Source organism: Camelus ferus, chromosome 23, assembly GCF_009834535.1.
Source record: "Camelus ferus isolate YT-003-E chromosome 23, BCGSAC_Cfer_1.0, whole genome shotgun sequence".
Taxonomy (NCBI): Eukaryota; Metazoa; Chordata; class Mammalia; order Artiodactyla; family Camelidae; genus Camelus; species Camelus ferus.
The window spans coordinates 21,767,711-21,793,410 of record NC_045718.1 but is presented as its reverse complement, the minus strand read 5'-3'; the positions used below and the strand labels follow the sequence as shown (position 1 = coordinate 21,793,410).

At 34.7% G+C, this 25,700-nt stretch overlaps 1 protein-coding gene across 4 annotated transcripts in view; it reads right to left on the bottom strand.

Moving 5' to 3' along the window:
- Positions 1–25,700, bottom strand: part of RPS6KC1 (ribosomal protein S6 kinase C1) — a 142,702-nt gene that overhangs the window by 63,959 nt on the left and 53,043 nt on the right. For 3 of the 4 annotated variants that reach the window (XM_006193290.3, XM_014566511.2, XM_014566512.2), the window contains one exon: positions 4,139–4,254. In XM_006193290.3, the coding sequence (XP_006193352.1) occupies positions 4,139–4,254 (116 nt within the window). Of the gene's footprint in view, positions 1–4,138; positions 4,255–13,818; positions 13,952–25,700 lie in introns of those variants that run through there. The other variant, XM_032466456.1, reaches the window with a different exon arrangement.

Here is a 25,700-nt window from a genome sequence, read left to right as displayed (position 1 = left end):
CATAGGGGATTGGTTCCAGGATCCCCATGAATACCAAAATTCATGGATGCTCAAGTCCCTTATATAACATGGTGTAGTATTTACATATAAACTACACACATTCTCCCATATACTTCAAATCATCTCTAAATTACTTATAATACCTAATGTGATGTAAATGCTATGTAAATCATTGCCTACAGGCAGCAAATTCAAGTTTTGTTTTTTGGAACTTTCTGGAATTTTTTTCCCCAAAATATTTTCAATCTGCAGTTGGTTTAATCAACAAATGTCGAACCCACAGGTACAGAGGGCCAACTGTATTTTCATTCACACCCTGTAACTGCATGATAAGAAATTATTCATATGATAGAAACTATACAATCTTTTATGTTCTAAATTTAGATCATTTACTGTCTTTATCTAAATTTGATCTTGAGCTTTAAATTCCTAGAGGTAAAAGTAGCAAAAAAGCTATTCCAAATCTTTTCTAGGGAAATCCCTTTAATATTAACTTTTAAATCATTCAAAGTCATCTACAATTAAAAAAAAAAAAAAGAAACGAAATCCATCTACGAAATCCATCTCCTTCACTTAAAACTACACCCTTACTTCAAACAAGGCTCATTTCCTTTTTTTCTGAAATTTGCTCGTTAAGTTTCCTTGGAGTCTTTTAGTAATGAAGCAATGAAGAAAAGAAAGAATAGGAGAGTGTTTTTGCTCCTTTCTGTCTTTTTTTGAAAAGGATATTATCATCAATGACTGGGAAACTCGGAACTGTTATATTTGCCACATGAGTCTCAAATAAAGTCAACAAAGCAAAAGCTTGAAGCATCACAGAAAAAAAACTCAGCTAAAGTTAGCCATGACCTAGACCCCACCAAAGGGAAAAACAGTAATCAACAAAAAATTCCAAAACCAAAAAGGAGGATTCCTTTATTTTCTTAATCAACCAGGCTAGAAAGAAATATCTGCACACATATTCAAGAGAGAAAAAATATCTGCTCTGCACAGAATTTAAGATTTGTTAAAAATCATTTATATCAATCCTCTTGTTGGGTTGGTTGAAACTGTGGCCCAAAGACAGTTAAAGAAGAGAAATAATGAACTTGCCAAGCTAATCAAGAACCTCTAGAAGACACTTAAGTTAAATTATAAATTAAAAAAATAAGCGTGTCTCTGACCTAAATAAGGGTCAGGCTTAATAGAGTCAAATACAAAAGTGAAAATAAAAAGCAAATGCTTACCCTAAAAGAAAAACATCTCGCTCTAACAAGAAAAACTCTTCTGTAACCTCCTTGCCTAAGAACTGAAAAAAATCTTAGCATATCAAATCTGATTCACAAGGTACTGCTTTTTACCCTTCCTGATACAAGTTCCCATTATTCTACACGGCTCTTACAATTCTAACTTTTGTTTCCTCAATTATGTACATATTTTGGGTCCTCGATTATGTTTTAGTATTTGCAAGAGCAGAGACTGTGTCATATCTTTTGTATAACTCCAATGCATGTCTAGTTTGATGTTGTATACACACAGAGTCTTAATAGATGCTTACTGAATTTATACATAATCTAATACAATCAACTTTCCTATAGCAGGTCTCTTTTGCTTTATTTTCATTAGCAGCTAAACTGGAAGGGAAGTTCTGGCTGATATACTTCATGGTTCCTTTCTCCAAGTCTAATGTTATACAGCAGGCTTGGTAAACCTATTTGCCTAATAGGTTATTGCTCCATAGAAGTGATTATGGGGAACTACAATAGGGGATGCATAAACAGGGAGTTTGAATAAGTAAGTGTAAGTAGAATGTTCAAAGTTAACACTAATAGAAAAGAATAGTGCTAATTTTGACTCCCTAAAACTTGTAGAATACAGTTGACTTTTCCTTGAACAACACTGGGGTTAGGCGTGGCAATCCTCCCCACAGCTGAAAATTTAAATATAACTTATAGTCAGTCCTCTGTATCCACAGTTCCTCCTGCATCCATGGATTCAACCAACTTCGAACGGTGGAGTGTTGCAGTATTTACTATTGAAAAAAACCCACCTGTAAGTAGACCCACAAAGTTGAAATCCATGTTGTTCAAGGATCAACTGTATATATACATAAGATGGACTGACTAAAAAAAGTGAGTTCACAGAGGCACATCCTATTTAATACTTTTATCAATGTCTCCAAAAATGGATAGAGAACATACACACAAGGATTGCACATAGGGCAGGTTGACATTCCACAGAAAACTGAACTCAAAGTAATCTTTAGATAAATATCCATTTAAAAACGATAACATGCAATCCTGCCATGTACGAAAACATGGATGGACCTAGAGGTATCATGCTAAGTAAAATACATCAGATAGAGAAAGACAAATATAGTGTGATTTTACTTATATGTGGAATCTAAAAAACAAAACAATAAACATAACAAAACAGAAACAGACTCACAGATACAGAGAACAAACTGGTGGTTGCCAGAGCAGAGTGGGTGAGGGAAGAGTGAGGTAGGTGAAGGAGATGAGAGGTACAAATGTCCACTTATAAAGTAAACAGGTCAGCACAGTACTATTGAATACACTCAACCGTACTGTAATAACTTTATATGGTAACAGATGGTAACTAGACTTATCACGATCATCATTCTGTATAAAAATACTGAAACTAATATAATTATTGCAAGTCAATTACATGTCAATAAAAATTAATTTTTTAATTTTAAAAATTAAAAATATAAAATTCAATAGTGAAGATTAAAGGAAATAATATAATTAAAACAACAATCACAGAAAACAGGAAAAGATTAGCAAACGGAATACAGAGGATCACAATAATTAGCAATCTGAAAATGAGTCAGCAGATATCTTATTTAAACACATTCATTATGTTAGAACAAGTAACAAAAGTCTATTACTTTCAAGTTGGAATATATTATTTTGTTCTAAAAAGAATGGCCAAATACTTAACAATGAAAATTCTTACTAATAAGTATTGTTTTGAAAACAGTATGCTTTAAAAGGTCAGAGAAAATGAAAAGGGCCCAGAAAATCAGAAAAAAAAAGTTTTAATAGTCCAATGAAATCAAGATTAAATAATAAGCTGTTTTTAAACTAGAAAATTGAGAATTTGAGAATTTTTTAATTTTCAAAAAGTATAAAAAGCATTTAAAAATGTGGGGAAAAGTATATAAAGCAATATATGAAGGGAGATGAAAAATAGGGCTAAAACTTACTAAGTTCGTCTTAAAAGCTTACTAAGCTAGTCTTAACAGCTTGGTTTATAGGCTGGTCTTTTTAAAGGTAGGCACCTGACTGTATATACGTGTGTATGTGCACATCCACATAAATGAGTGATTTTTTTAAAACTCATTTAATTCTAACAACAACTTAGTGAGGAATTACTATTATCCTCATTATTCAGATGTAGAAGCTAAGAGGTGGTATTAAGTATCTTGTCCAATCTTCATCCCTTCATGTGACAGAGTTGAGTTATGAACAAGTTTGCCTGCCTCTTAGATCAATTCAGAAAATGAATACTTTCCCCTTTCTCTAGAAGATATGATTCTTAAGTTGCATCAGAAAAAAAACCCTTATTTTAATACAAAGAAAAAAATAAGTTTCTTCCAGAAATGTGCCAAATCCAGACAGATAAAACATAAAAACAGTAATAAACCATGATGTATCTAAATTTTAAAACATTCACCTGCTTTCTAGAAAGTACAAGACTAGGGGTAGCCCCAAATAACACCCCTGATAGAATTATGCCTTTATAATTCTAGGTGATCTATATCTGCTACTTGTGGGACTTATGTTTAAATGATTACTTTTGAATCAATAAAATTGTATAGGAATGGTAGAAGGATCATAATTCAACTTTTAAAAATTCAAATAAAATTCAGTATAAATTACTGTCATTCTATACACAGGGACTTTCAGGGTGGAGTAAGGAACAAAGGGCTGAGAAAGAGAAGGAGAAAATGAGTCCCACTTTATTCCACTCTTGGTGGTTTGTTTTAATGCTTTTTTTCCATCAATAACTGGTAAGAACATTATTGATAAAATTCCAAAGACCAAAATTCTCAAGCATTCTAGTTAAAAATAAAACCAAGAGATAAAACAGCAAAAGTAGCTGAAGAAAATACAAAATGAAACATAGGGCATACCTGAGATACATCATCAAGTTGAGGTTTTACATAAAGGCTACAGAGACTCTCTGCTCGCATGAGATACTCTGCAGTTCTTCTCTTCACAGCTTCTCGACGGGTAGGGCTTGACTCTCCTAAAAAGAGAAAAAGAAAGTCAGGACATGTGAAAAATAAGTAAACTTTCTTTTATCCAATCTGAAGATTAACTTCCTTTTACCCAATTTACCACATGTTCACATTTCTAACTGAAAAGAAGAGAGATCAAAATTGCAACAGACATCAAATTTATTAATTATCAGCAAGGTAGAAATATTCTCCCCATGAATTTCATTTATCTAAATTCTGAAACTCTCCTATTTAAATATGTATAGAGAACTTGATGTATTTTATAGGAGGAGTCAGTATATAAAGAATGTAATGTAAAAAGCTCTGCAGACAAAAGACTAGCCTAGTCCAGACAGTATGCAGTCATCCAACTCAATACATAGGACTAGACACAAGAGATGTTTAATAAAAGCTGTGACATAGATGTGATATGCTGTAAAAGTACCAACAAACTAGAGAATGAAATTATTTAGGGTAACTCTAAATTCACTGTAACTGATTTTTGTAAGCGTCATGGTTTTCTCATTAACAACAAATTGTCCATACTACCCAAAGCAATCTACAGATTTAGTCTATCAAATTACCCAGGACAATTTTCACAGAACTAGAACAAATAATCCTAACACTTATATGGAATCACAAAAACCCCAGAATTGCCAAAGCAATACTGAAGAAAAAGAATGAAGCTGGAGGAATAACCCTCCCAGACTTCAGACAATACTACAAAGCTATAGTAATCAAAACAGCATGGTACTGGCACAAAAATAGATATACGGATAAATGGAACAGAATAGAGCCCAGAAATAAACCCACATATCTACAGTCAGTTAATCTCTGACAAAGGAGGAAAGAATACACAATGGAAAAACGCCTTTTTGGCAAGTGGTGTTGGGAAAGCAGGTCAGCTACATGTACATCAGTGAAGTTAAAACACTCCCTCACACCATACACAAAAATAAATTCAAAATGGCTTAAAGACTTAAATGTAAGACAAGACACTTATATACCTTCTAGAAGAAAATATAGGCAAAACATTCTCCAACATAAATCTGGGGCAGTCTCCCAAGGCAACAGAATTAAGAGCAAAAATAACAAATGGGACCTAATTAAGCTTATAAGCTTTTGCACAGCAAAGGAAACTGCAAACAAAACAAAAGACAACCTATCAAATGGGAGAAATATTTCCGAACAATGTGACTGACAAGGGCTTAATTTCCAGAATATACAAACAGCTCATACAACTCAATAACAAACAAAAACAAAAACCAAACCAAACAAAAAATCAAAAATGGGTAGACGACCTAAACAGACATTTCTCCAATGAAGACTTACAAATGGTCAACAGGCACATGAAAAGATGCTCGGTATCACTAATTTATCAGAGAAACACAAATCAAACCTACAGTGAGGTATCACCTCACATGAGTCAGAATGGTCATCATTAAAAAGTCCACAAACAAATGCTGGAAAGGGTATGGAGAAAAAGGAACCCTCCTACACTGTTGGTGGGAGTATAATTTGGTGCAGCCTCTATGGAATACAGTATTTAGATTCCTTAGAAAACTAAAAACAGATTTACCATATGATCCTGCAACTCTAATCCTGGGCACATATCCAAAGGGAACTTTAATTTGAAAAGACACATGCACCCCAATGTTCACAGCAGCACTATTTACAATAGCCAAGACATGGAAGCAACCTAACTGTCCACTGACAGGTGACTGGATAAAGAAGATGTGGTAAATGTATACAGTGGAATACTATTCAGCCATAAAAAAGAATAAAATAATGCCATTTGCAGCAACATGGATGGACCTAGAGATTATCATGCTAAGTAAAGTAAGCCAGAAAGAGAAAGACAAATACCATATCACTTATATGTAGAATCTTAAAAAAATGACACAAATGAACTTATTTAAAAAACAGAGGCAGACTAACAGACAGAAATCAAACTTACAGTTACTAAGGGGAAAACAGAAAAGGGATAAATTAGGAGTTTGGGATTTGCAGATAATTACTATACATAAAATAGATAAGCAACAAAAAGTCCTACTGTATAGCACAGGGAACTATATTCAATATCTTGTAGTAACCTACAATAAAAAAGAATATGAAAAAGAATGTATGTATACCTGAATCACTATGCTGTACACCAGAGACTAACACAACACTATATCCACTATACTTCCATTAAAAAAACCCCACAACAACAAATTGTCACTCATCTTACAACTGAAAACAAGAATGAGATTTAAAGCTTTATAATATACAATTATGTGAATGTGACAAGTCATTTACCCTGTCTAGCTCTCAGTTTCCCTAAGGAAACAGTATTCAAAGTGTCCTCCAAAGAACTCAAGACCTCAAAGAGATGGTCCATTCCTGGGATCTCTGTTCTCCAGAATGGGATGATCCTACGCTTTTATCCATTTTACATACCACCTATGATATAACATTTAACTTGAAGAAAGGATTCCACGGCTGAAGGTCATAAAGTTTGAAAACCACTGTACTATATGATGCCTAAGGTTCCCTTCATGCATAATATTCTATACTACTCATAACTCATTTTTATCAAAGCACTTAATACACAGCACTGTTGTTATAATTCACCCTATGTATCTTCCAAACGAAGTTAACCAAAAAGCAAGCATCACACAGTGGAAAGTATTACTGGATTACATTCCAGAAACCCTGGTGATCTGAATTCTGGCTCTGTCGCTCATTAGTCATGTGACCAATAATAAGTCTTCTTGACTCTCTGAACCTCTTCCTCATTCTCTAAAATGGAAATATATACCCCATATGACTATGGAGACTAAAGGAGACAACATAAATAAAAGGTACTACAACAGAGCCAGTAATATAGAAAGCAATGAATTGTAAAGGTTTTCAGTCTTGGTTTTTCTCACACAAAATAATGATATCTGGTTTGCTGAATCTGAAGTGAACTGAATTACAGCAAAGAGGTATTTTTCCCCAAAAGACTACAGGTGGAAAAACCTCTTATTTCTTCCTAGAACAATACTTCCTATTTTTTCTGGGAAATGCCCCTTTCTCCTCCCTTCCTACCCCTCCACCTCTCCCCCCACCACTACCAACCCTTAACGACATGGTTTAAATGAAAGCTGCTATCTGATTTCAGATCTCAGTGCCTCCAGTCACTACTAGCTAGCCAGGGATGAGCCTCCCAGTCACAGCAGGGCCAATCATAGAAGCCCACCCTCTTGGCCACAGTTGGAGAAGGGAGAAATCGGCCCAACACAAACTGGGCCAATCAGTCCTTCTCTGTTATTGCCGCTGGAAATAAGAGGAGTGGGAACTGCCAGCAGCCATAGTTCCTGCCAAAGCACAAAAAGCCAATCGGCAAGACAGAACTCGACAGAGAGAAACAAATATAAGAGACAAAAAGAAGAAATCCTAATGTGACCGGGGCCCCTGATTTCAGCTGAACCTACAATCCTGCCACTCTTTGTCCAAGGTACTGGGTTTTGTCACGTGCAAACCAGAGAAAACCAAAAGAAAACAGATCTCTAAGAAAAACCTCAACAAATTTTGCTAAATACCTTTCCTTTCACAGCTTTTACCTTACAATTCCATCTCTTCTCTCCTTTATGAGTAGGAATTCACAAATATAACTGGTCTTGGTGGGAGGTGGGGAATCTCTATTGCTTTTTAACTGTGGAACAATCTATATTTATTAACTCTCCAACTCCTCAAACCTCTAATAACATATCAGTATGCTTCCTGCATCTGTCCTTAAAATTTACTTCATTTCTAAACCCAAGGTTTTTATTTTTACTTGGTTGAAAATGGATATAATCTGTGAAAATCGCCTAAGTAACTATAACATATTTTGAAGATAAAGATGTCCCACATAAATAATAAACACTATCTCTACATATTACAAGTCCTTAGTTTTGAGCATATTGCTCATGAACTCTAACTCCCAGCCCCATCATCATTAGCTCTTCTCATCCTGTGTTGTACCTTTCAAGTCCTAATTTAACTCTCCATTTAGAATTGTTGGTTCATCTTAGGCTCAATTTTAATAGAAACTATGGCAATTAAATTTTTTTTAATTCAGTGTAATTAAGCTTTTAATAAAACTTCAAAATTTTCTTTAGTTAAAAAAAATCAACTTGCCTCCTAAAATAATTTGAAATTCAAAACTGTCACGATTACAAAATACCTAATTAAAACTACAGTTAAAGCCGTATTTTGTAATCAAATCACTGCTTCTTAAACTTTTAATATTTCTGTCGCTTTCTAGGCAGTCACCATAGTAACAGAGAAACAAGAACCGGAAGCCAGCAGTTGAAATGGACTCCCGCTGATGATAGTGGTTCCGCTTCCATGGAAACAACAAGGAAGCGATGGAAATACTGGAAGTCTTTTTAAATGTAACCTTAAATATACATACTATGACTCCTTCCTTATCAGCCCCTTAAAAGTAGGTCACAAGCACTGCTGATCAATAGCAGGAGCCAAGGATGAAAACCACCTCTTACAGATTTCTGCTGCTGGGCACCTACGGAGGCTTGTGCGTACCAGAAAGAAAAGATTAATCTATCGATTTCTGGAATAATTCTAACTAATCAGACTATTTTTTAATGTGACTTTAAACGATTTTACTTGATCAAAAAATGTAATTGACTCTAACCTTCTTAATTTCTTAATCTTCATTTTAAGACACACACGCAGCATACAATGATTATTTTTCAAGGAAAACTAGGTTGTCTGGAATTTAACTTTTAATCCCACACTAGGTTGTATGGCTATTATTTCTTCAGAAATGTATCTAGGTAGACACTTAATAAATGCTCTCAAAAATGGATGCATACCTTACATTCTACCAAAAGATAAACAAATAACTTCAATAAGTTCTCTACATTTTTGTTAATCATTCCGATAGAACAAAAATTTCCACTGTGCACTGGCATTCAAAAGAGAAAAACTGCTTCCATTATTTAGTAACTTTTGTGTCAAAAAGTTCTGGTATACCATAAAAGATGTCTTATGTATATGGTGTCAACCTGTATGTTTCTACTCTGCCTCAGATCAAGAGAGAGGATAGAAACAGGGTGATTACATGGCATGATCCATGAAAGAAGAGAGTGTAGTTGAATAGAAAAGAGGAGAAATGCCAAAGTTGTCACTGAAAATGTTAGAAACCCTGGACTGCCTATCCTGCGTTTCTCAGAACACCAACTCTGACTTAATTTACCACGAGAAGTTTTTATAGAAGGCACAGTCTATACATAATAAAATCGTGAAACTCTGACTTACCCAAGAACCCATCACCACTTGGCACTCCTTCATTACATTAGAATTCATTTATGTATTACTTTCCTTTCATAACTAAGGAAATTGAGGCTCAGGGACCTGAAATGCCTTTCTCAGTTACAAAGTTACTGTAAGAGCCTAAACCTAAACGTTTTATGCTACCACACTTCAGGTAACTGACTTCGAATTAGATTATTCTACTGCTACTTCCTAGGACAAGAAAAATATAAAGCACAGGACAAGCACAAGCGAGTATGGGGACAAAGATGAGGAGAAACAAACATAAGGGGTTGAGGCAACAGCCTATCTGACAACACAGAGTAGAATCAGAGGGAAGGAAAGAGGCAGAAGAAGAGAGACAAGCGCACAGGAAAATGGAACCTCTGAGGAGGTAAATTTCACACCATGTAAAAGAGAACAGGCTTTTCTGAGAAAAACTGGTCTCTCAAACATCCTTGTTACCCAAGGATTTCTTTGGAAAAAAAAGGTCTTTTCTCATTTACTCATTTTTTTAAAAAAAGGCATTTTTATTCACAGAAATAATGAAAATCAGTTTCACAAACTAGAGTACAAAGTCATTCTTCCAATTGTTAGTCTACCCTTAGTTACTAAAAAGAATATAGCTCATGCCTCATCACTGATTCAACAAAAGAAAAGCAATGCCAGCAGAAGACCTGGCCACATCAGACCTTCTGACAGTTATTTATACATCTGCACTTTATGGGAAATTTTAAGGGATTTCAAAGAGTATTTTGACTGTACTTGATTGTCACCATATGCACAAAATTTAATCCCCACATAAGATTCTACTTAGTCCCATGTTACTTTTTTCTCTCTCCTCTTCTACTCCACAAATACTCTCCAATAGGCCCTATGCCACTATACTCTCATTCAAGCATGCTCACTTTTCATTCAGGTTGATCACATTAGAAAGAACATCCAAATCAACCTGAGTTTGCTGGAATAAGTTTTCGTTGGTGCTTCTTTTTTGTTTTGTTTTTTTTTTTAAAACAACTTCAGTCATAGAAAGGAATATGTCTGTTTGAGATGGCCTTGGTGATTATAGCTTTGTTTAAGTGCTGATTTATTATAGTTAATGGGTGTTTTGTTCTTTTCAGGTAAAGCCTACCATTTCTGACTTCTGCTAAGACAACAAAAGGTAACCTTGAGAAGAACCGTGATTTATGGTTCCACACATCACCCACAAATCTGGAGCCATCAGCCTTTCCATGAATAACACGAACCTGGTCAGTCAGGGAATCTGCTTCCCGGTTGCATTTAACCAATCCCCTATTTATGTTTTTTTTTCAAAACCAAGTGTTCTGTGAGCCCCAGAAGTTCAAAGAGTAACCAAAGAATAGTAAAAGCAAAAGCCATAATAATATTCATGCCGACGCATTGCCTGAATTATAATTGCTTTCAATGTTTTAGTAGTTTTTCTGCTGTCAAAAAAAAAGAGAAAAGAAAAGAAAAGAAACAAATTGGCCCAAAATGGAGCCACTTGTGCTGAGCCCATGCCACCAAACTAAGACTTAACACCTAATCTAATTGCCGTTTCAACCTTCCCCAGGAAAGGAATCTTAACCAGTCGGTCTGAAATTTCCTGGACAGCACCAAGGAGATAAATAACCAGCCTAATAAAAAACTCTTTTGTCTCCCAAAGGAAGGTGATCTTGCTGAAAATAATCCTTATTTTTATTTATGACCTCCTCTCCCCACCCTCTCGCTGCCTTTAAAAGCCTTTCCTTTTCTGGAGCTCCTTTCTACTTGCTAGACAGGATGCTGCCCAATTCATGAATCAATTAATAAAGCCAATTCGATCTTCAAATTTACTTGAATTTTGCTTTTAACACTGCTATCAGTAATACTGAGTGAAAACTAACAACACATCATTAGATCATAGAACTTTAAATGCCTACAAAGACAGCCTTCTCTTAGATTCAACTATTTATTTCTGCCCCCTAACCTATTTCTGTTTTGCATTTTTAAAGGAGAATATCCAAAAGACCAACCATTCAATTCCTTCAAAACAACATTGCCTGGACAGCCTTCTTTGTGACAATAAACTCTTCTAAGTAAGTAAGTAAGCAAATAAATAAATAAATAAATAATTTCCTAAATGTTCTTTATGATAATGATGATAATATAATCCCCAAAGTGTTTCTTATGTTCTAATCAAATGGCTTCTAAAAGATTAAGATAAAAAGATTTTAAAGAGCTAGAAATATAATGAAGGAAAAAAGGAATAAAAATTGAAACCAAGGAGCTAAAATTTTGTCTTATGAGATGGAATAAACATAAGATGGAAAATACAGAAATGAAACTCTACACAAACTAGTAAGAGTTTTTTACCTGCCATACTGGTGAATGTGGAAAGTCTCCCAACCCACACAAAGGCTTTTGCTCATTTCTTTCACTGGCTATGAGAGACATCTTATGAGAAGCAGCAAATCTAAAGAAGACTCCAAAAGTTTAACAACTGTTTTCTTGATGTCATGATATGGAACCACATTTTTTTCCCTTTAAGATGATGTAAAGTAATCAACAGAAGAACTGATTATTAGCAGTTAATTCTTCCCAATTCTCTTAAGTTTCATAGACTTATGCACCCCCACCTTAAAAATTAAATTGACTTAGTTTATACTAGAATTAGAACAGACTCCCTCCCATCTTTCTTCAAATTCATTTAACCTGAAGATATACATATCGCCACATTTAAATAATTCAAAGAATGAGTCAAGCAATACGCCAAGTATATCACATGTGAAGCCCATTTCAGGACGACAAAGAAAACGCTTCCAGGCAACTGGCTTTCTTTAAATAAAGCCACCATAGTGAAAAAGTTCTTCATACCACTTATTCCTGTCCCTCCTATCACTTTCAGAAGGAAAGATGCCTAATGGTAACTGAGCATCTATTATGTTCCAGACACACAGTCATCTCAAAGTTTACAGTCATTTCAATGCTGTCATAGAACATTATATACAGAAGATGATTTTTTTAATGTTGTTAAACAAATGAATGGAAAAGTAAATGATTTTGTACCAATATTACATGGTCCAATAACAGTACCTTCATGCCTAGAAATGCTTCAAAATCTCTTTCCATAACTCAGTGCCTCTCTCTAACTTAAATAATAGTCACATAAAACGCATGTCAGAAAATGTGTATAATTATTGTCTATCATCTGTGTAGGTGAAATCCATAAAAAAGGAATATAAAGGAATATAGCACAGAAGTGGCATGGCTGTACTAAAAAGAGAATCTACATTTGGTTTTTTTATGAAAAACTGTCATAACAGTGTCAATGAGGAAAATACAACAGATATTCAAAGTAATTATAAATCATTGTGTAAAATAGAATGAAGTCTATGAACTCTTTTTTTATTGTTTGACAATTACCATTTTGGAAAATGTGTTTCTTAACAGTTTATAAAAGTCGATATGTCTCCACAATGATCTGGTTATTTTTCAGATGAAACACATTCTGAAACCACTAATGGAAATACAGTATATGCTTCTGAGAAAAAGCAGATTTACATTTTTAATACTTTCTAAATGAGAATAAATAAGCTGAACTTCCACGCAATTTACATAAGCTCAATGTTTAATTATTAAGATACAGTTTGAGCTGTAAGTCATATAAAACTATGTTAACTCAACTAATAAAATAATGATTAACTCCTTCCCCAAGTGCCTAACAACATACTAGTACTGAAATAGCAGTAGTTTTTCACTTATGGTATTTTAGCTTTATTTGGTTTACTTTAAAATACCCATAGATACCTACAATTCTGATCAGAATCAAAGTTTTTTCCAGTAATACAGGGATTAAGCCATCCCTCTCATTTTAATGTTTTTAAACTATGTTGCTATAAAAATGTGATACTGATGACAGAGATCGGCTAATAAAAAAAAAAACCCTTCGAGAATCCTCAGTCCTCATCTATCCCTGCTTTTGCTATAAAGCAGCTGTGCCTCACACAGACTCACATGAATGAAAATATTTAGACGAGAAACCACCCACTTAGTTTATTTTCCATATGACTTTCCTGTAATTATTTTGTAAACTGTTCACACAACAATACATAAAAACATCTGCAAAAACAGGTAATTAATGTGTCAAGCCAAACTAATGCATTTTTTATGGCGTCCATGCTTCGTCAACTGTAATTATAACTCTTTTTTAAGCAAATGATGATGTGTTTGTTGCAATGTGCAAGTGGTTATTTTAGATGCTCTGTTTACTCTTCATACAATCTGAATATAAAACTCCACAGCTACTTTACCCCACATCAGTGCTTTACCTAGCTTTTTGCAGAAGCAGGAAAGTGGTTCTCTTTTCCAGGCTATAATTTCCAGTGAACATTTTTGTCATTAAAACATGAAACTCTCAACAGAAAAGTCGACACCAAAATAGCCAATAATTCAAGAAACATATGCCAGCAAATGATCCATCCAGACTTTCTTCCTCCAGCTGTAACCGTGTGAGAACACAGCACTTTGTGCCAGTCGGCTCCAGTTCGCTGAGCCTCCTGAGGGCATGAGAGGTTTAGAAGGTTCATTATTTTTTTTGAATGTGTAATATTCATTCTGTCTAGACCACCAAACACATACATTTTCACATGAGACTAACAAATGAAGAATTCAATCCTGCCCAAAGTACACTGCTTCATACTCAAGTTATCCTGCTTGAGTTCTAACTACGTGAAAGATAGTCGTATCATTATTACTATTGTTATTATACACTAACAATATTGCATACAAATCATCATCCTCAGATGGACTTTCTTTAGGCCCAAGGTATGTGATCTCTAAAGTTCTGTTTCCTGAAATCTAAAATTAAGGAAGAAGCACAACCTTACAGTATTTTTTCCAGGGTCCCTTTTCTGTTTAAAAAAGGCAATTTTAAAGGCAATTTTCTAGGGTGATTACCTGTAGCACAGAAAAACTGTGGTAATAAAGAACTCTTAGGAAACAAGGTTTTTCTGTTTATTCTCACAACCAAAATTTTTTAGAGTTAATGTAGAATTAGCCCTTTGAGGTCCAACCTTTTGTAACTATTTTCATACAAATATTTCTAAACTGAGCTACTCCATTCTTCCCCTGGATATCAGCTACCATGACACGCTACAGGTGGCTAATCAGCTTCTAAAATATACAGGTGTCTGCCTATCCCTACCTTGTTCCCAAAAAAGAACATGAGAAAAGTATTAGAGGAAATCAAATGAGTTTTCCAGCTGCCTAGTGTGAGTTTTAGATCAAATGCTAATTCTGAAGAATTTGGGGTTGGGTCTAATCAAAACAGAACAGAGGCTGAGTATCCATGATGTTGGAATAGGAAACACAAGACCGAGACAAGGAAGGGGAACAAGACAGAAGCTTATTTATTAAAGCCAGGAATCAAACTCAGGAAGAAAGTCTCAACACAAGAGTTCCCACTACTTACACAGCTACAAATATAATGTAAGAATGCATATAATTAATTTCAAGTGGCTAAACTGTCAAACTTTGGGGACAAATACACTGATGTCTGTGTGGAGTACTGATACGCCAAAAAGGAGTCATTTTAAACCTGATACTTTCAGAAGCAACATTGACACATACTGGCTATTTACTATACATATTTTAAGATTTCACTTATTTATCGCCTCCTCTAGAAGCCTTCCCAATAAGCCTTCTCCTTCCCCTGGTCAAGTGCCCATTTATATGTATGTCTAGGATCATTTTCATTCAAAAATATTTATAGAGAATTTTCTATGTAGAAGCCACTATGCTAGAGGATACAATGAATGAGAAAATTCCTTGAGTTCAAGGACATTATAAGTAAACAAAGATATATTCATTCAATAAATTGCACAAATAATAATTTCACAGTAAATATGATAAGCTCTTGAAGCAAAACAATGTACAATGATGACAAGGTTCAGGAAATCTATTCTGGTCTGAACAGAGGTAAGGAAAGGCTTCCTTGAAGAACTGTCATTGAAATTGAGACCTGATGAACAAGGGGATACCACCTGAAGAAACAGTAAAACATTCAAACAGAGCACAGCTTATGTGAAGCTAACACAAGAAAAGACCCTGGTAAAAGAAGGCCACTGTGGCTCAAGAAGAGTAAGTGAAGAGGAGTGGTTATGGATGAGCCTGGGGAGGGAGGCAGGAGCCAAATCATTCAAAGCCTTGTAGACCACAGTATCTTTGGATGTTATCCTCCAAGCAAAATGGGTTTAATGCAAGAAAGTGACATGATCAGACTCCATTTTTAAAAGATCACTCAGGCTACTGGCTGAAAAAGAATGGATTAGAATCCAGCAAGATCAGAGCAGAAAAATAAACTATAAAGTTGTTATCAAAGCAATGACAGAAGGTGGGACTTCCAGAATATCAGAGAGAGGAAAACCACTCCCCAGACAAAACTAGTCAAAATTATCAAAAACAACAACTCTGGAAATTGACTACAGAGATACAAAAAAAATTGAGAAATATTTATATAAGAAAAAGCACTGAACTACAATAGAGAAGCAAGTGTGTTTTAACATGGAGCTACTCCTACCCATCCCCTAACCCAATGTGACAGCAGATGTGAGGATCAACAGTCTTCCAGCTCCTGGAAGGGGCTGGTCTGATTTGGAAATCCACTGAAAAAGCTCCATGCTATTGAAATCAACAGCAAAAAATGACAACAGACAAGCCAAAAACTTAGCAGGGGAATCTGAGAAACAAGACAGTCATAGTGTGCTTTGACAAGCTCCCACATATTCCTGAGGATCTTGAAAGTTACACATGTGCACAGAAGAGACCACAGAGGGCCACAGCTATCCACTCATTATTGGTGAATAGGAAGCCTTGCAAAAACAGAAAATAAAAACCAGGGAAGACTTGCAAACTGCCTGGATTTTGAATGCCCTAACCCACACACAGAACCTCTTGGCAAATGACAGAAGCCTCACTGATTCAGGAAGTTTAAGCATAACCTCTAAACAATCATTGGCTGATGACAAAACAGAAACAACAACAAAAACAAAAACAGCAACAACAACCAGCCCTGGAAAGTAGGGAGGAGAGGGTACAATCTAGAGTTGCTGTATTATCTAAAATGTCAAGGTTTTAACAAAAAATATGGAACATGCAAAGAAATAGGAAAAGCATAGCACATAAACAGAAAAAAAAAAAAGGAGTCAGTAAAAACTGTCTCTGAAGGTACTCATGTATAAATCTTAGGAAACACTTCCAACAATTATTCTAAATATGTTCAAAGAACTAAAAGAAACCATGTTTACAGAATTAAAGAAAGCACGAAAACAATGAATCAACAAATACAGATTAACAATAAAAACACACAAATTGTAAAAAAAGAACCAAATAGAAATTCTGGAGTTAAAAAATACTCAACAGCACACTGAGCTGATAGAAAAAAGAATCAGCAAAGTTGAAGATAAATGAGTAGATATTAACCAGTCTGAATAAAACTGAACAATTAAAAAGGAGGGTATAGGGGGAGAACCAGATTCAGGCAACTGTAGAAACCATCAAACACACTAACATACAAATTAATCCAGTCCGAAATACAGAAGAGAGAGGGGGAAAAGGAAAAAAAAAAAAAAATTGAAGAAATAATAGGTGAAAATTTCCCAAATTTGATGAACACTGATCTACATATCTAAGAATGTCATCAAATATGAAGAGGCTATAACAAATGTCAAGGATAAACTCAGATATCTACACCTAAATGCATAACACCAAACTGTCAAAAGCCAAAACAGAAAATCTTAAAAATAGCAAAAGATAAACATTACTCATTACATACTAGGAGATCTCAACAAAATTTAACAACTAACTTATTATCAGAAAAATGAAAAACAAAATGCAGTGGGATGGCATATTCAAAATGCTGAAAAGGGAAAAAAAACTGTCAACCAAGAATCCAATATCCAGAAAAACTATCAACAATGAAGACAAAAATAAACATCCCGCAATAATAGATGAGAGAATTTGTTGCTGGTAGACCTGCCTTACAAGAAATATTGGGGGGAAAAAACAGAGAGAGAAAGAGAGAAAGAAAGAAAAGAAAGAAAAAGAAAAAAAGAAACAGAAAGAGAGAAAGAAAGAAATGAAAGCAGATAGTCAAATCTAAATTAAAAAATAAAGGCAGCAAGGAAATTACTTAGGTAAATTTTAAACAGATAGTATAAATATATTTTTTCTCATTTCTTCTTCTAACTGGTTTAAAAGACAAGTAAACTTAATCAGTAATCATAAAACTGCACTGTAGGACTTATATAAAGATGTAACATATATGACAAAACTAGCAAAAAGTAGGACAGGAAGGGAGCTATGCTGAAGTAAAGTTTCTCTATATTACTAGAATTAAGGTAGTTTATTCTAAAGTGGAATGCTTTAAGTTAAAATGCTTACTACTGTAATCTTCAAAAAAGCCACTACGGAAAATAAAAGGTCAAAGTGACATAACCCAGAAAAAAAATGGATAATAAAGGTACCGTGGAAAAATAACTACTTACCACAGAAGAAGGCAGTAAAAACAAAAAAGAGATGAGACATATAGAAAATAAACAGTAAGACAGCAGATTAAATGTATAAAGATTAAACATGCCAATCAAAGAGACTATAAAACTAGATTAATAAAATCTAGCTACATCCTGTCTATAGGAGACATACTTAGATTCAAAGAAACAGGTTGAAAGTAAAAGGATGAAAAAAACATATATAATACAAAAAGTAATCATGAGAGGTGGAAAGCTATACTAATATCCAACAAAATAGATTTTAAGAAAAAAATTTTGCTAGAGACAATTAACAAATTGTAATATTAAAAGTCAAATTAATCAGAATGATATAATAACTCTAAAAAATCATGCATCTAATAAGAGAGTCCTAAAAACAGAAGCAGTAAAAACTGAAAAATAAAGGGAGAAACAGACAATTTAGTATTAGGCAGAGCTATCTCAATAACTGCTAAAACAGAGACAGAAAATTTGCATTCATTTTTGAAATATATTTTCACTGGATATAGAATTCTCATTTGACAGGGTTTTTTAAATTTTCATATGCTAAATATGTTAATCAATTGTCTTCTTGTTTACATTATTTCTGACAGGAAATCTGATATCACTCTTATCTTTGTCCTTCTGTTCATGTCTTTTTTTTTTCTGCCTGCTTTTAAGTTTAAGATTTTCTCTTTATCATTGGTTTTGAGCAATTTGATATGCCTTGGTGTAGTTTTCATGTTTCTTACCCTTGAATTTGTTGGGCTTTTTGGACCTGTAGAATGTTTTACTCACATCTGGAAAGCTTTCAGGCATTACTGAGTTTTGTTCTGGGATGGTTATGCTTCTTGCAAGCAGTTTGATTGGGGTGGGGGGATGGGGTCTTGCTTCTAGGAGTTGTCAGGGTGGGCCTAGAGCTAACCATTATTGCACACTACTGGGGCAAGACTTCTGAGTATTCTCCCCAGTTCCCCACGACTGAAGTTTTCAAGACTGCCTGCTAGGAATAGATACCATTTCCAGCCCTGTGTGAGTGCCAAGAATGTTCCCCTTGATCCTTTTAGGGAATCTTTCCATGACTGTGGGTAGTTTCTCCACAATCATGCACTAATCAGTACTCTGCTGAATATTCCAGGGGACACTGCAAATCTTTGCACAGTCATCTCCTCCCTAGATAAAACACTAGACATCAGGCAACGATCTCACAGGCTCTAAATACAAACTCTAGCTTTGGTCTTTGTGGACTCTTAGCTTCATCTCTTCAACTCAGAGGTTTTGCCTTGATCCACCTGGCTTCCCTCTTCCTGAACCTCAGCCTGGAAACTCATGACAGTAAGCTGGGCAATCATAAGACTCATCTCATTTGTTTCCTGTATCTCAGAAAACACTGTCCTTCATTACTTAATGACCACTGTTTTAAAACCACTGTTATATATACTTTGTCTGGTTTTTTGGTTGCTTCATGAAGGAGAGTAAATACAGTCCCTATTACCCAATATTGGCCAGCAGAGGAAGTCCTAGTTTTAATGTGGCTACTGGAAATTTTTAGATTATACATGTGTCTTACATTATATTTCTATTATGCAGTGTTATTGTATATAGTCACCAAAATTACGTAATGCTGAAATCAACTAAGAAATCAGGGTAAGGAGCCTAAGAAGTTTGACAACCAAATCTCAATAAACTCCAACATCAAAAGGTCAAATGGGAAAGGAGATGGCAAAGCAAACTTAGAAAGGTCAACCTAAGAAAGAAAATGAAGGAAAGTGTAGTGTCACTGGAATTAGTAGAAGAGGTTTAGTAAAGCAGAGGTTATATGAAACACTCACTGTAGATTGCAGATTGTGAGTTAACAAAGGAACCTTAAGGATAAGTATCATTACTGAAGGCCTGTTAAGATTAGTAACAATGAATTCATTTTGGTTAGCAACCTCTGTAAACCAGAATTAAGGGAAATTTGTGGATACTTCAAAAGAAGTGGCTAAATTAATCCACAGCTAGGGATTTGCCAGCTGAACAGCCACATGTAAACCAATGAAGTTAGAACATTCCTTCACACCATACACAAAAATAAACTCAAAATGGCATAAAGACTAAAACATAAGACAGGACACAATAAAGCTCTTAGAATAAAACATAGGCAAAACATTCTCTGATATAAATAATAGCAATGTTCTCCTAGGGCAGTCTACCAAGGCAATAGAAACAAAAGCAAAAATAAACAAATGGGACCTAATTAAGCTTATGAGGCTTTGTACAGCAAAGAGAACCATAAACAAGACAAAAAAACATGGGAGAAAATATTTGCAAACGATGCAACTGACAAGAACTTAATTTCCAGAATATACAAACAGTTCAAACAACTCAGTAACAAAAAAAAAAAAAAAAAAAAGACAAAACCCCAATCAAAAAATAGGCAGAAGACCTATACAGACATTTCTCTAATGAAGACATACAAATGGCCAAATAGGCACGTGAAAAGATGCTCAACATCACTAATTATCAGAGAAATGCAAATCAAACCTACAATGAGGTATCACCTCACACTGGTCAGAATGGCCATCATTAAAAAGTCCACAAACAATAAATGCTGCAGATGGTGTGGAGAAAAGGGAACCCTCCTAACTGCTGGTGGGAATGTAATGTGGTGCAGCCACTATGGAGAACAGTATGGAGATTCCTTAAAAAACTAAAGATAGACTTACTAGATGATCTAGCAATCCCACTACTGAGCATATAACCAGAGAAAACTCTAATTCAGAAGATAACATGCACCCCAATGTTCACAGCAGCACTATTTATAATAGCCAAGACATGGAAGCAACCTAAATGTCCATCAACAGATGACTGGTTAAAGATGTGGTATATTTATACAATGGGATACAATTCAGCCATAAAAATGACAACATAACGCCATATGCAGCAACATGGATGTCCCTGGAGAATGTCATTCTAAGTGAAGTAAGCCAGAAAGAAAAAGAAAAATACCATATGAGATCGCTCATATGTGGAATCTAAAATAAACAAAACAGAAACAGACTCACAGACATAGAATACAAACTTGCGGTTGTCAAGGGGGCAGGGGCTGGGAAAGGACAGACTGGGATTTCAAAATTTGTAGATACTGACAGGCATATGCAGAATAGATAAACAAGATTATACTGTATAGCACAGGGAAATATATACAAGATCTTGTGGTATAGCTCACAGTGAAAAAAAATGTGACCATAAATATATGTATGTTCATGTATAACTGAAAAATTGTGCTCTACACTGGAATTTGACACAACATTATAAAATGACTATAACTCAATTAAATAATGTTTAAAAAAAGAAGATGTGGTAATGTACACAGTGGAATACTACTCAGCCATAAAAAGAACAAAACAGTGCCATTTGCAGCAATATGGATGGACCTAAAGATTATCATTCCAAGTGAAGTAAGCCAGAAAGAGAAAGAAAAATACCATGATACCACTTCTATGTTGAATCTAAGAAAATGACACAAATGTACTTATTTACAAAACAGAAAGAGACTCACAGACAGAAAACGAATTTATGGTTACCAAAGGGGAAGGGCAGGGGATAAATTGGGAGTTTAGGATTAGCAGATACAAACTACTATATCCAGAACAGATAAACAAGGTCCTACTGTATAGTATAGGAAATTATATTCAACAGCTTGTAATAACCTATAATGAAAAAGATTACATAGACATATAAAGCAGAATCACTATACTGTGCACTAGAAACTAATACAACATTATAAATCAATTATATTTCCATAAAAAAAAAGAACTGTTTTTTAAAGCACTTGAGTATATATCATTACGACTGCAGAGACTAGCCACATTCATAGAGCCTGGACATGTTCTAGAACTAACCCTACAATCCTGAGCTAGTAAAAGTGACTCAAAGGAAACCTAGAAGTATAGGTGGGTTTATGATTTCTCCAGAAAATCTATTCCTCACCATGGGAAGGGGAAGAAGAATAGTCAAGACCCAGTAAGAGAGCCAGAATGATGTAATACCTTAGCACACTAGGTCAGTTTTTAAAATACGTCTGGATTATCCCTGAGAGCCTAGCATACATGAACCAAGGGATGGGGTAAAACTGTGAAAAATGGCTTGGTATTGTTTATTATATCATTTACCAGGATGAAAATTGCAAAAGACGGTTTGCATCTCTCAGCTAAGTAATAACATTAGAAGGAGTCTCACAAGTCAAAAATATCAACAAATTTGTCCAAGAAAAATTAGATATCAACAGCATCCAGGAATTCTTTTCATTGTGAGAGCCATAATGTATGCAGGAGATTTAAACAGAAACAGACAGGGGAGGATGAGGAGGGGAGGAGAGAGGAAGGAGTCTCATTTTGAAGGGCCATCCTTCAATTTTATGTTTTTACAAAAAAAATATTTTATATTCACCATCACAGTACTTGGTACATACAAGTAATAAAAGCTTGTTGAATGATCAACTGAATGGATAAATGGTTGAAGGAGCAAAGAAATAAATGGGTAGAAGGAAAAAGAATAAATACTCAAAAGTTAAAAATATTTAATCCCAGAGAGGCTTGAGTTTCCATTTTTAAAAGCTAATCTAATTAGGGGAGCTATTTGTGAGAAGTAGCATGGCATAGTGGAAAGAAGACAAGATTTGAACTCAGAAGGACTTAGATTTAAATCCTGGCTGAAAATTGTCTTGGTTTGTGTCGTTGAGCAAATTGCTTACTTTATCTAAGTCCTAGTTTTCTCCACCTGTAAAATGGGGATTCCAGTATCCACCTTACAAACAAAATAAACCAGCAATGTTGGCACCTATAAAAAACTAAACAAAACCAGCTCTCAAATCAACTCTGTAATTCATAATGTAGCCCACAGATGGGTGTTACTAACAATGCTCGCCATCTGGTAGCTTCCTGTTTTAAATAATTATTCTTCCTAACTAGGTGCCAAGCTTTTAGAATCACTATATTAAATGTTTGCACCCTCTAAATTTTGGTATCCTTAGACAAAACCCAGTATGACCAGCCATAGGTCAGCTTGTAGGTTTGTTCTGAGGATTAAAAATAATGTTAAGGAAAAAACCCTTCCACAGTGACAGGAATGTAATAAATAATAAATTATTTAAACATTTCATTAATACCTTTTTGTCATCCATTTGCTACTCTACACTATCACAATTATTCTAATGAGCCCACACTATGAATACAGATTAATCATATCAGCCACTTGCAGAAATACATAAACAAGACAGAAACAATGGTTATGTACTGAAACATTCTCTTCAAAGATTCAAGTTGATTCCTTCAATCTTGACCTTTGGATTTTCTCTCTTAAATCCATAAAAATCTGAGGACTTAGAGGAGTAGAGAGTATCTTAATTTCAAGAGCCATTTCTAAATTGACAAAGTAAGTAAAGTGTTGAATTCAAAAGGAGAATTCAAAGTTACCACTATCAAAGTATGCTTTTTCTCTGCTGGATGGGCAAACAGAACTGCTGCTATTATTGTGTTCTGCATCTAGTCTCAGCTGTGCAAACACCAGTTAAGTAAGAAAAACATCAATCCATCTTTATCAGATCTAGAAACAACCTAGATAAATTCCTTTAGGATGAATAGTTTAGTCAGGATGAATGATTAGTATCCAGAACAACAAAATCTGAAAACTCATAAGAACCCCTGTACAAAACACTCCTACTTAGCTCTGGAAGATTATTTCTCTGGATTATCAGATATCTATAAAGTTATTTTATTATAAAGCATGCCAATCCAATCCAAGGTCACAAGTAACAATTCTTCCAGCAAGAGTTAAATTAAAATGCCTCATAGGTATAACTAGTTACAGTGATGTCTCAGTAAGTTTCTCCAAGGAAACATCTCTTCTGCTCATAAAAGTCAAATTAGCTCACAAGCTAGAGCCCCCAATTTCCCCACAAATTAAAGAATAAAGCCCATTATCTCAATATCACACTCAATGGTGGTAAGCTGAAAGCTTTTCCGCTTTTCCTCTAAGATCAGGAACAAGACAAGTATGCCCACTTTTGCCACTTTATTCCAATAGTACTGGAAGTTCTGGCCAGAGCAATTAGGCAAGAAAAAGAAATAAAAGTCATCCAAATCAAAAGGAAGAAATAAGACTGTCTCCTTTTGTAGATGATATGAAAACAGAAAACCCTAAAGACTTCCCCCAAAAGTGTTAAACTAATAAATCCAGTAAAAGTGCAGGATACAAAATCTATATACAAAAATCAGTGTGTTTCTACACACTAATAATAAATTACTAGACAGAGAAATTAACAAAACAATCCCACTTATAATTGCATAAAAAAGAATAAAATACCTAGGAATAAATTTAACCAGGGATGTGAAAGATTAGTATACTAAAAACTACAAATCACTGATGAAAGAAATTGAAGAAGAAAAAAACAAATAGAAAGATATTCCATGCTCATGAATTGGATGAATTAATACTGTTAAAATGTCCATACTACCCAAAGTGATCCAGTGATTCAAAGCAATCCCTATCAAAATTCCAATGGCATTTTTCACAGAAGTAGAAAAAAAGAACTCTAAAATGTGTATGGGAACCTCAAAAGACTCTTAAAAGGCAAAACAATCTTGAGAAAGAAAAAAACCAGAGTATCACAGTTCCTGGTTACAAAGCTATAGTAATCAAAACAGTATGGTTTTGGCATAAAAAAGACACAAAGATCAATGGAACAGAACAGAGAGCCCAGAAATAAACCCATGCATGTATGGTTAACTAATTTTCATCAGAGGAGCCAAGAATATTCAACAGGGAAAGGATAATAAAGGATTGTCTCAATAAATGGTGCTGGGAAAACTGAGCAGCAAAGGAGTAACACTGGACCCCTATCTCACACCATACACAAAAATCAACTCAAAATGGATTACAGACTTGACTGCAAGGACTGAAACCACAGAACTCCTAGAAGAAAACATAGAGGATAAGCTCCTTGACATCAGTCTTGGCAATAATTTCCTGGATTTGAAACCAAAAGCAAAGGCAACAGAAGCATAACTAAACAAGTGGGACTACATCAAACTAAAAAGTTTCTTCTGCACAGCAAAGGAAACCATCAACAAAATGAAATGGCAACCTATCAAATGGGAGAAATACTTATAACTTATATATCTGATAAGACATTAATATCCAAAATATATATAGAATTCTCATGACTCAATAGGAAAAAAAAATTAATCCGATTTAAAAAATGGGCAGAGGAAGTGAATAGACATTTTCCCAAAGAATATACAAATGCCAAGCAGGTACACAAAAAGGTGTTTAATATCACTTATCATAAAGGAAACCCAAATCAAAACCACAGTGAGATACCACATCACACATGTCAGAATGGCTGTCATCAAAAAAAGAACAAATATCAAACATTGCAAGGATGTGGAGAAAAGGGAACCCTTGTACACTGCTGGTGGAAATTTAAATTTGTGCAGTCACTTTGGAAAACAATATAGAGGTGCCTCAAAAAGTTAAAAATACATCTACCATATGATTGAACAATTCCACTTCCAGATATATATTAGAAGGAAACAAAAGCACTATCTTGAAGAGGTATCTGCACCTCCACAACGTACCTGTAGCATTATTTATAATAACCAAGATATGGAACAACATAAGAGTCCATCGACAGATGAATG